This window comes from Asterias amurensis, chromosome 1 (assembly GCF_032118995.1).
Source record: "Asterias amurensis chromosome 1, ASM3211899v1".
Classification (NCBI taxonomy): Eukaryota; Metazoa; Echinodermata; class Asteroidea; order Forcipulatida; family Asteriidae; genus Asterias; species Asterias amurensis.
This window is the reverse complement of record NC_092648.1, coordinates 11012605-11024580: the sequence shown is the minus strand read 5'-3', so window position 1 is coordinate 11024580 and position 11976 is coordinate 11012605. Positions and strand designations below refer to the sequence as shown.

At 35.7% G+C, this 11976-nt stretch overlaps 1 protein-coding gene and 1 long non-coding RNA gene across 2 annotated transcripts; both read right to left on the bottom strand.

The window, feature by feature from the left end:
* Positions 1-762: 762 nt before the first annotated feature.
* On the bottom strand, positions 763-2607 carry LOC139945423 (uncharacterized). The gene is made up of 3 exons (XR_011787073.1): positions 2409-2607; positions 1598-1827; positions 763-1072 (listed from the first exon to the last, which is right to left on the bottom strand). It is a non-coding gene; the product is annotated as an uncharacterized lncRNA (long non-coding RNA).
* A 2129-nt stretch (positions 2608-4736) lies between these two features.
* Positions 4737-10031, bottom strand: LOC139945415 (DNA-directed RNA polymerase I subunit RPA12-like). The gene is made up of 4 exons (XM_071942767.1): positions 9909-10031; positions 8815-8918; positions 5732-5842; positions 4737-4970 (listed from the first exon to the last, which is right to left on the bottom strand). Exons 1-4 carry the CDS (start codon positions 9946-9948, stop codon positions 4956-4958), a joined length of 270 nt encoding a protein of 89 aa, XP_071798868.1. The 5' UTR covers positions 9949-10031; the 3' UTR covers positions 4737-4955.
* Between the last annotated feature and the right edge of the window lie 1945 nt (positions 10032-11976).

The following is an 11976-nucleotide window of genomic DNA, read 5'->3' as shown; positions in this document are numbered from 1 at the left end:
AATAATGCCTCGTTCGTTTTTTCAATCAATCAACCCACCCCAGGGGTAAGGGGAGGATCGATCAATAACAACAATTCTTAAAGGTAAACAAATTAAATTTTAGATACTCGTTTTTTGAAACTGGCTATACAGCACGAGTTATTGTACAAATAATGAATGTTTATGAGTGCAATGGTGCGAATATGTTCATGAGTTAAAAGATGGAATGTTCTATTCAACAAAGCCAGTTCAGGTTGAATGGAACATTCCATCTTTCAACGAATGAACATGTTTGCACCCTTGCATGAACGAAAAACATTCATTTTGTTTTATATTATCCAAGTAGATCTTTGTCATTTTGATTGAAAGATACAACTTTCATAAACAAAGCGTAGGTCTACAATTTCTTGTGAAACTACACCCGTTTCTTTTGGGTCGGCCTGTTTGACAATATGCATTCTGTACAGCTGTTTTGGGACACGCAGAAGCCGAATGCTAGTAATGTGCCTTGCAGTAACACTGCTGCGTTACCAAAGACACGCGCACGTGGTGATGTTTTTTGCTCCTCAGCACGCAATAGTACTTTTCAGATGGAACGAAAAATGCACGCTAAGTGTTGTTAATGTGCAATAGTACTTTTATTTGCCAACACATGACAGACACTCCTCCAATCAAATGGCAAGGATCTGCTTGGTTGTTCTAAAACACAAACTAATGTAAGCAAACACTGAAAGTTTAAAAACACCTTTACCACAGTTTGGCCATTTTTGTCTGGTTCCCGTGTACCGGTCAAAACTCGCTCGAAACTCTCAAAGTTTGAAAAAAGGAACCAGACTAAATTTGGATGTCAAGCCTCATTTTGTTTCTTGAGACAATCCTGGTGGCACTGTCATTGATAAAGGATCCTGATCTTATTTAAGTACCCATACTGGGATGAAATGCTCGGCCTCCTCATCAGTAAGCAGCTCTCTGGCATCAGGTGGTCGCCATCGATTTCATCTCCTTGTTCCAGTGAGCTCTTGCCTTGAGTTCCTCTCAGTGTAGACCGATCCGAAAATGTTGATTCTCTTCAGGAGTACTCAATCTCTTGATCCTGTCAATCCAAAAAATAAATAAAAATTTACTTTTACATTAAAAATGTACCTGAAATAAAACGGTGAAAGTTTCAGCAAAGGTCTACTGGTTCTACTTGCTGATAAAACAGAAAGAAGCAAACCCTGTCACAGTAGCAATAAAATCCATTCGAGGTAAAGATTTGATACATCAACAATGTATGTCCAGTTTTTTTCCCCCAAAAACATTTTTAAAAAATTGGCCAGGGGTTTCCTTACGGGTGGCGAACCCGTTGTCACTGATTTTTGCTCCTCTGTTCTCACAGGTAAAATATCAAACCTCTGAAATAAAAAGAACTTATATCAAAACTTTTTGGGGGCGTACGTTAATTTTCAAAATTTAGCAAATGTCAATTTTTAATTTGAAGTGGCGCAATTTCCAATCAAACACAGTTAAAAAATTTGCTAGGGGTTTCCTTCCGGGTGGTCACTGATCTTTTCCTCTTCTGTTTTCAGAGTTAAAAATATAAAACCAAATATTTGGGGGCATGTTGTTTAAAACTTACCAATTGATATATCACCAAATGTGAAGCGGCGCATTTTTCAATTAATAAACAAAGTTGAAAAATCAGCCTCATCATCAGTAAGACATCTTTCTGGCATCAATTGGTCATCGTTGTCGTAGTCGGTGGTGATTTCATCTCCTTGTTCCAGTGAGCTCTTGCCTTGAGTTCCTCTCAGTGTAGACCAATCCGAAGATGTTGATTCTCTTCAGGAGTACTCAATCTCTTGATTCCTGTCAATCAAAAAAATACATAAAAATTTACTTTTACATTAAAAATGAACCTTTGACCCTAACCATCCTGGGGTCGATTTCACACAATAATTTAGAAAGATGAAATAAGACGGTGAAACTTTCAGCAAAATAGGTCGACTGGTTCTACTTGCTAATAAAACAGAAAGAAGCAAACCCTGTCACAGTAGCAATAAAATCCATTAGAGGTAAGAATTTGATACATCAACAAATTTTTTCCCCAATACATTTTTAAAAAAATTGGCCAGGGGTTTCCTTGCGGGTGGCGAACCCTTTGTCACTGATTTTTGCTCCTCTGTTCTCACAGGTAAAATATAAAACCTCTGAAATAAAAAGAACCTATCTGTATATCAAAATATTTGGGGGGCGTACGTTAATTTTCAAAATTTAGCAAATGTCAATTTTTAATTTGAAGTGGCGCAATTTTCAATCAAACACAGTTAAAAATTGGCCAGGGGTTTCCTTCCGGGTGGCGAACTCTTTGTCACTGAATTTTTCCTCTTCTGTTTTCAGAGTTAAAAATATAAAACCAAATATTTGGGGGCTTGTTGTTCAAAACTTACCAAGTGATATATCACCCAATATGAAGTGGCGCATTTTTCAATTAATAAACAAAGTTGAAAAATCAGCCTCCTCATCAGTAAGACATCTCTCTGGCATCAATTGGTCGTTGTTGTCGTCGTCGGTGGTGATTTCATCTCCTTGTTCCGGTGAGCTCTTGCCTCGAGTTCCTCTCAGTGTAGTCCGATCCAAAGATGTTGATTCTCTTCAGGAGTACTCAATCTCTTGATCCTGTCAATCCAAAAAATAAATAAAAATTTACTTTTACATTAAAAATGTAACTGAAATAATACGGTGAAAGTTTCAGCAAAGGTCTACTGGTTCTACTTGCTGATAAAACAGAAAGAAGCAAACCCTGTCACAGTAGCAATAAAATCCATTTGAGGTAAAGATTTGATACATCAACAATGTATGTCCAGTTTTTTCCCCAAAAAACATTTTTAAAAAATTGGCCAGGGGTTTCCTTACGGGTGGCGAACCCTTTGTCACCGATTTTTGCTCTTCTGTTCTCACAGGTAAAATATCAAACCTCTGAAATAAAAAGAACGTATATCCAAACTTTTTGGGGGCGTACGTTAATTTTCAAAATTTAGCAAATGTCAATTTTTAATTTGAAGTGGCGCAATTTTCAATCAAACACAGTTAAAAATTTTGCTAGGGGTTTCCTTCCGGGTGGCGAACTCTTTGTCACTGATCTTTTCCTCTTCTGTTTTCAGAGTTAAAAATATAAAACCAAATATTTAGGGGGCATGTTGTTTAAAACTTACCAATTGATATATATCACCAAATGTGAAGCGGCGCATTTTTCAATTAATAAACAAAGTTGAAAAATCAGCCTCCTCATCAGTAAGACATCTCTCTGGCATCAATTGGTCATCGTTGTCGTTGTCGGTGGTGATTTCATCTCCTTGTTCCAGTGAGCTCTTGCCTTGAGTTCCTCTCAGTGTAAACCAATCCGAAGATGTTGATTCTCTTCAGGAGTACTCAATCTCTTGATTCCTGTCAATAAAAAAAATACATAAAAATTTACTTTTACATTAAAAATGAACCTTTGACCCTAACCGTTCTGGGGTCGATTTCACAAAGAGTTAGAAAAATGAAATAAAACAGAGAAAGTTTCAGCAAAATAGGTCGACTGGTTCTACTTGCTGATAAAACAGAAAGAAGCAAACCCTGTCACAGTAGCAATAAAATCCATTAGAGGTAAGAATTTGATACAACAAATTTTTTCCCCAAAACATTAAAAAAAAAATTGGCCAGGGGTTTCCTTACGGGTGGCGAACCCTTTGTCACTGATTTTTGCTCCTCTGTTCTCACAGGTAAAATATAAAACCTCTGAAATAAAAAGAACCTATCTGTATATCAAAATATTTGGGGGGCGTACGTTAATTTTCAAAATTTAGCAAATGTCATATTTTAATTTGAAGTGGCGCAATTTTCAATCAAACACAGTTAAAAATTGGCCAGGGGTTTCCTTCCGGGTGGCGAACTCTTTGTCACTGAATTTTTCCTCTTCTGTTTTCAGAGTTAAAAATATAAAACCAAATATTTGGGGGCGTGTTGTTCAAAACTTACCAAGTGATATATCACCCAATATGAAGTGGCGCATTTTTCAATTAATAAACAAAGTTGAAAAATCAGCCTCCTCATCAGTAAGACATCTCTCTGGCATCAATTGGTCATCGTTGTCGTTGTCGGTGGTGATTTCATCTCCTTGTTCCGGTGAGCTCTTGCCTTGAGTTCCTCTCAGTGTAGACCGATCCGAAGATGTTGATTCTCTTCAGGAGTACTCAATCTGTTGATTCCTGTCAATCAAAAAAATAAATAAAAAATTTACTTTTACATTAAAAATGAACCTTTGACCCTAACCATTCTGGGGTCGATTTCACAAAGAGTTAGAAAGATGAAATAAAACAGTAAAGTTTTAGCAAAATAGGTCGACTGGTTCTACTTGCTGATAAAACAGAAAGAAGCAAACCCTGTCACAGTAGCAATAAAATCCATGCGAGGTAAAGATTTGATACATCAACAAATTATGTCTCGTTTTTTTCCTAACATTTAAAAAAATAATTGGCCAGGGGTTTCCTTACGGGTGGCGAACCCTTTGTCACTGATTTTTGCTCCTCTGTTGTCACAGGTAAAATATTAAACCTCTGAAATAAAATGAACCTATTTGTATATCAAAATATTTGAGGGGTGTCCGTTATTTTTCAAAATTTACCCAATGTCTGCTTTTTAATTTGAAGTAGCGCAATTTTCAATCGAACACTGAATTTTTGCTCTTCTGTTTTCAGAGCTAAAAATATAAAACCAAATATTTGGGGCTTGTTTTTCAAAACTTACCAAATGATAAATCACCTAATATGAAGTGGCGCATTTTTCAATTAATAAACACAGTTGAAAAATCAGCCTCCTCATCAGTAAGACATCTCTTTGGCGTCAGGTGGTCGTCGTTGTCGTTGGTGATTTCATCTTGTTCCAGTGAGCTCTTGCCTTGAGTTCCTCTCAGTGTAGTCCGATCCAAAGATGTTGATTCTCTTCAGAAGTACTCAATCTCTTGATGCCTGTTAATAAAAAATTACTTTTACATCAAAAAAGAACCTTTGACCCTAACCATCCTGGGGGTGATTTCACAAAGAGTTAGGACTGGTCCTAACTTAGGACTAGTCCCAGGAGATATTCAAAACTTAAGGCTAGTCCTAAGTTAGACGAGTAACTTGTCCTAACTCGAGACAAGACTAGTGTTAACTCTTTGTGAAGTCCACCGCAGATCCTTCAAGATCCAATTGCATGTTTTGTTTGTTTCTGTTTTGCTGAATGCTACACTTGTAACCATATTGTGCTTTACACACAGGTCATGTAAACAGTGAATTTGTGCTTGTACTAATCCTCATGTAGCACTGAAATCCGTAATTCAGTGACACTCGTGGCTCTTCAACAGTGTTACCCCTGATCACTAGGCCATTTATTTCATTCATCAAACCAACTCGGCTTCCTTTGGAATAAACTGTGCAGCCAAATGTGTAGTGACCAAGCTAAATAAATCACAAGAACCTTTCCTGCCCTCACAGGTACCTACTAACCCCTGTGCAATCTATGGAAATTGTATGATAAACCTAAAAGGGTCTACAAGCCTAAAGCCAGGTTCATACTTCCTGCGAATACGAAGCAAATTTGGTTGTCACGTACTCCCAATGAATAACTCACAACGGTTGAACTGTGTCACAACCCCTTCAAAACATTCCTTAAGAAAACAGGGCTGTGGCCAAAATTCACCTTGCATTTGCAGGAAGTATGAACCAGGTTTAAGTAGTCCTTAACTTACTTGCATGATGGGCAGAAATAGAAAACAAGTTTGTCCTTCATCAGCTGATCGTGTTTGCCTGGTGTGGAAATGAAGTCCATTGTGACCGCACTTGGCACATGCCCTGTCAATCTGAAACCAGACCAGATACAAAAATAAAGCTAAGAAGTGGTGAAAACTAATTGAGCTTTAAAGAAACAACACATTTGTGATACTATGCCTAAGATGAAATAAAACTGTGGAAGTTTCAGTAAAATAGGTCTACTGGTTTTACTTGCTAAGAAAACAGAAAGATTTCGATACATCAACAAATAAGGTTTGCTTTTTACCAAACATTTCAAAAAAATTGGCCAGGGGTTTCCTTACGGGTGGCACTGATTTTTTTCCACAGGTTAAATATAAACAACTGAAATTAAACATACCTATTTGTAAATCAAAATATTTGGAGGGCTTACATTATTTTTCTAAAGTTACCAAATGTCAACTTTTAATTTGAAGTGGCGCAATTTTCAATTAAACACAGTTAAAAAAATTGGTCAGGGGTTTCCTCATGTGTGGCGAATCCTTTGTCATGTTTGTCACTGAATTTTTGCTCTTCTGTTTTCAGAGTTAAAAATATAAATCAAAATATTTGGGGGCTTGTTTTTCAAAACTTACCAAATAATAAATCACCTAATAAATATGAAGTGGCAAATTTTTAAATTAAGACAGTTAAAAAATTGGCCAGAGGTTTCCCTACGGGTGGTGAACCCATATCACTGAATTTTGCTCAAAACCTCTGAAATAAAACAAAACTATTTCTAGCCAAACATTTTGGAAGTGCGGAGGGTTATTTTCAAAAATTACATGTACCAAATTAAAAAACAATCGCCTTTTAAAACGCAAGTGGTACATTTTTCAATTAAACACAGTTAAAAAATTGGCCAAAGGTTTCCCTACGGGTGGCAAACCCATATCACTGAATTTTGCTCAAAACCTCTGAAATAAAACAAAACTATTTCTAGCCAAACATTTTGGAAGTGTGGAGGGTTATTTTCAAAAATTACATGTACCAAATTAAAAAAAATCGCCTTTTAAAACGCAAGTGGTACATTTTTCAATTAAACACAGTTAAAAAATTGGCCAGAGGTTTCCCTAAAACAAAACTATTTCTAGCCAAACATTTTGGAAGTGCGGAGGGTTATTTTCAAAAATTACATGTACCAAATTAAAAAAAATCGCCTTTTAAAACGCAAGTGGTACATTTTTCAATTAAACACAGTTAAAAAATCGGCCAGAGGTTTCCCTAAAACAAAACTATTTCTAGCCAAACATTTTGGAAGTGCGGAGGGTTATTTTCAAAAATTACATGTACCAAATTAAAAAAAATCGCCTTTTAAAACGCAAGTGGTACATTTTTCAATTAAACACAGTTAAAAAATTGGCCAGAGGTTTCCCTAAAACAAAACTATTTCTAGCCAAATATTTTGGAAGTGCGGAGGGTTATTTTCAAAAATTACATGTACCAAATTAAAAAAAATCGCCTTTTAAAACGCAAGTGGTACATTTTTCAATTAAACACAGTTAAAAAATTGGCCAGAGGTTTCCCTAAAACAAAACTATTTCTAGCCAAACATTTTGGAAGTGCGGAGGGTTATTTTCAAAAATTACATGTACCAAATTAAAAAAAATCGCCTTTTAAAACGCAAGTGGTACATTTTTCAATTAAACACAGTTAAAAAATTTGCCAGAGGTTTCCCTAAAACAAAACTATTTCTAGCCAAACATTTTGGAAGTGCGGAGGGTTATTTTCAAAAATTACATGTACCAAATTAAAAAAAATCGCCTTTTAAAACGCAAGTGGTACATTTTTCAATTAAACACAGTTAAAAAATTGGCCAGAGGTTTCCCTAAAACAAAACTATTTCTAGCCAAATATTTTGGAAGTGCGGAGGGTTATTTTCAAAAATTACATGTACCAAATTAAAAAAAATCGCCTTTTAAAACGCCAAGTGGTACATTTTTCAATTAAACACAGTTAAAAAATTGGCCAGAGGTTTCCCTAAAACAAAACTATTTCTAGCCAAACATTTTGGAAGTGCGGAGGGTTATTTTCAAAAATTACATGTACCAAATTAAAAAAAATCGCCTTTTAAAACGCAAGTGGTACATTTTTCAATTAAACACAGTTAAAAAATTGGCCAGAGGTTTCCCTAAAACAAAACTATTTCTAGCCAAACATTTTGGAAGTGCGGAGGGTTGTTTTCAAAAATTACATGTACCAAATTAAAAAAAATCGCCTTTTAAAACGCAAGTGGTACATTTTTCAATTAAACACAGTTAAAAAATTGGCCAGAGGTTTCCCTAAAACAAAACTATTTCTAGCCAAACATTTTGGAAGTGCGGAGGGTTATTTTCAAAAATTACATGTACCAAATTAAAAAAAATCGCCTTTTAAAACGCAAGTGGTACATTTTTCAATTAAACACAGTTAAAAAATTAGCCAGAGGTTTCCCTACGGGTGGCGAACCCTTATCACTGAATTTTGCTCAATAAGTAAACATAAAACCTCTGAAATAAAACGAAACTATTTCTAATCAAATATTTGGGGAGGGGGGAGGGCAATTTTCAAAAATTACCAAATTATAAAAAAAAAATCGCCTTTTAAAATAAAGTGCTGGTAGTATAGACAAATAAACAACAATAAAATACAGACATTTCTGTATGTAAACTTCAAGATATAAACATAACCAATTTTGACATTTCCTAAGATAAGGCAGCGTATAAAACGAAACATGTTTTGCGTCCGGGTTTCTCAAAAAAAGGAAGGAGGGGCTTTTTATTTTTTTAAATTTTTAATTTCAAGATGGCCACCATTCTTTTTAAAATGCCAAATATCCATGTTTTTTCTACTGCTCAAACACAATACATAAATAAAACGTTTTGGTCAAGACATTCAGACTGTTGTAGCTGAGAACGTTTATATATACCCTTTTTTAAATGTGCATAATAAAAATAAAATAAAAAAAATAAAAAAAGGAGGCGGTCTGTAAAAAGGAAGCGGGCGGGGACGCTAAAAACATGTTTCTATTTTACTTGGTCTAAAACTCCAGTGTTTCACTCACCAGTTGTCCTAGGTCTTTCTGGCTGACGACCTCGTGATGACCTTCAACATTCTTGCGAGAGTTGAGACCCAGGTATGAATGATAGACCACACCATGTAATGCAGCTGTAATGAGAAGGAAGACAAAAAGTTACTTTTCATTCATTCAAAAATATGCTGTCTGTGCTAATGATAGCGATATATGCGGTCACAGCTGAGTGATACAAAGAACAAAAAATTCACTGATAATAAATACAACTTTACACAAGTGTTACATTTTGTTGACAACCTGTGAATGAAAGGAATGTAATTTTAACTTGTGTTGGTCGATTTTGAAATCATGAGTGCCCCGCACCGGCAGGTTGCACAGCACAGACCATATGCCTCATCCATTTGAAAATCTGAAACATTCATTCCCAAAAATGACAAGTCAGACAGTCAATGGGGATAACTTTCCGTATAGCGCCATCACTTTTTCACTCATTATTACAAACAAAGGGATATCTCATTGAGGTAAATTAGATACTATATTTCATATTGAATGAAAAAGCGGTTGTACCAAACAAGGGTATTTCTTTCAGTTTTTTTACCACATCTAAAAAGATTATTTTATTTGTATAATATATATATATATATTTTTAAAATAAATTTATAACATGACCAAACAACAGCGGATGAGCCGCCAGGATGCAATCATTACAAAGGATGATATAAAAGGCAATCATTAATCCTACAGACAGGCCTAGTAGTAGTAGGCCGATTATGATGTAAATTACAAAATTAATCATTATTGAAAACTTAGACTATTTTATTTATAAATATTTATTTTTTACTAAAAAAAATATTCATTTTTTTTTGTAAACTACAAATTATCAGTCACATATCATGGAACATTTACATCATCAGAGTCAAAGTCATTGAGCTGAATTTGCATCAATGTATTTCATATAATATTCAATGTTGCGATCATGCATCAGCCTCCTCCCCCACCGCCTCCTTGGCCACGTCCCGACCCCGCCTACCCATTTTATAAATCACGCACAAGTCCACGGGGGCCATCACACACAACTTTACAAGCTCCGGTTTCTACAAGAAATACATATATTCCATACTTACTTTTTGCATTTACTTTGTGAGGACATGTCTTGCATTTCATAACTACCGTTCCTTTTTCAGGAAACGGTAAAATGGAGCCAAATCGCGGGCAAAATTCTCTCGAAGAAGCAATTGACTCCTCTCCCTCCATGTTTTCGAGAAATTCTGATCCAGCATGCGTTTTTGAATGGGACGCACGTGATTTATCAAGCTGGACTTCATCCGTAAATGCAGCGTTGAATTTGGTTTAGGGTATCTGACTAGGTATTAAAATAGGAATCGCGCCCTCTGTTGGCGGATTATAGAGTCTCCCGCGCAAAGTTAATGAGTTGTACTAACTGATGCACCTGCTGTATGATTTTGATTAATTCTGGTTAAAAATACCAAGCGCAACAGAATAAAAAATGAAATAAAACATACATTATCCCCATATGAACCACACCACATCACTATCTAAGAGAGAAATCCCTTCCCACTATTAAATAAAAATCGCTTTAAATTTGTTTTAAAAAGTTGTCACTCACAAGATGCAAAACAACAAAGACATAATATTATTATATGATTTTGTTTAACCATGATAATGCTGGAAAATAGTTTTTGCCCCTGCTATTTTATGTTTAAATTGTCTTGTCATGTGTGTCCTCAAATGCATTTTGTTATTTTCAACCACAGGGGTAAGTTTACATAATAATAAAAAAAACAAGAGGGGAGTAAAAAGTTATGTTTTAGTTGCTGCTGGGGGATAAGCTGGGACACCGGTTCGAATCCTACCCATACCAAGAGGAAGATGAGTTTTACTGCTTGCACCAGTAATGAATTGCGGTCCGTCATCTATCCCCAAATTAGGTGTGGATGATTTACCGTGTGGGGGAGTAAAGGAGGGACCGGGACGGCAAGTCCCTGAAGGGTTCTAATGGGTGATCACCACGCTGGTTTCGGCCAGACTTTGAGTCCCCTGAAAGCCTGGTCGTCACTCTGACTAACTCTTTGCACAACTTACTTGAACTTTATTTAACTTTAACAAAACAATACCAAAACTTTATAACCAATTCGAGCTACAAACTGAAAACAAAATTTGACAATTAGGCCTACACTGAAGGCCTTGTAGACTTTTTCAGGCAATATTTAACAAGTTCAAAAGGCTATCCTTATAGCCTTATAGATTTTGTTCAAGCCAACTTTGACAAGTTCACAAGGCTTGTAGATTTTTCCAAACAAAATTTGACAAGTTCACAAAGTATAGCCTTGTAGACTTTTTCAAGCAAAATTTCACAAGTTCACAAGGCTAAAGCTTGTAGACTTTTTCAAGCAAACTTTGACAAGTTCACACTGCTATATAAGCCTTGTAGACTTTTTCAAGCAAAATTTGACAAGTTCACAAGGCCTTATAGGCCTTATCGACTTTTTTCAAGCGAAATTTGACAAGTTCACAAGGCTATAGACTTATAGATTTTGTTCAAGGAAAATTTGACAAGTTCACAGTGCTAGGATTGCTTTCTGCTCTGAAGCATTTCGGTTATTGTCAGCAGTAGGCGTGTGGGTCAAGACCACTGGTCTTGGGGAAGTGGGTTCCAAAAAATGCAAAACAAATCTCTACGGTGAAAATCCAGCATTTTTATCCAATTTGGGGCAACAAAATGGAGAAAATCTCAACCGGTTGCGTCCACAAATTCTATCAAAATTTTGCATAATTTAGAAGGAAAAGAAATCACAAGGGGGCACTGCAGGGGTTAAGTTCAGAGTTTTAATCAACATTTTTAGTCCATCCTTTTTGCTAAAATTTTAGAATTTATGCTGCAGTCTGAAGACAACACCCACACGTGGGAACAAACAGATGAAAATAAACAAAACATGCACTTCTTTTTGTAAACATTCACACTGAAATTATCTTTAATACCATGCACAGTCGAATCATCATATCACTTTGATACCCATACAGGCAAATAACGGTACAGAAACATTTGTCTTAAAGCCACTGGACACTATTGGTAATTACTCAAAATAATCATTAGCATAAAACTGATAAAATGTTGTTAGAAACGGCTCCCTCTAAAGTAATATAGTTTTCAAGAAAGAAGTAATTTTCCAC

What these genes read in the sequence shown, in the direction of transcription:
- LOC139945415 (XM_071942767.1), bottom strand. Translation starts at nt 9,948, where the DNA reads ATGAAATGCAAGACATGTCCTCACAAAGTAAATGCAAAAA. An exon ending in TCACAAAGTAAATGCAAAAA is followed by an intron (nt 8,919 to 9,908) that starts GTAAGTATGGAA and finishes TTCTCATTACAG; the next exon opens with CTGCATTACATGGTGTGGTC. An exon ending in AGAAAGACCTAGGACAACTG is followed by an intron (nt 5,843 to 8,814) that starts GTGAGTGAAACA and finishes GTCTGGTTTCAG; the next exon opens with ATTGACAGGGCATGTGCCAA.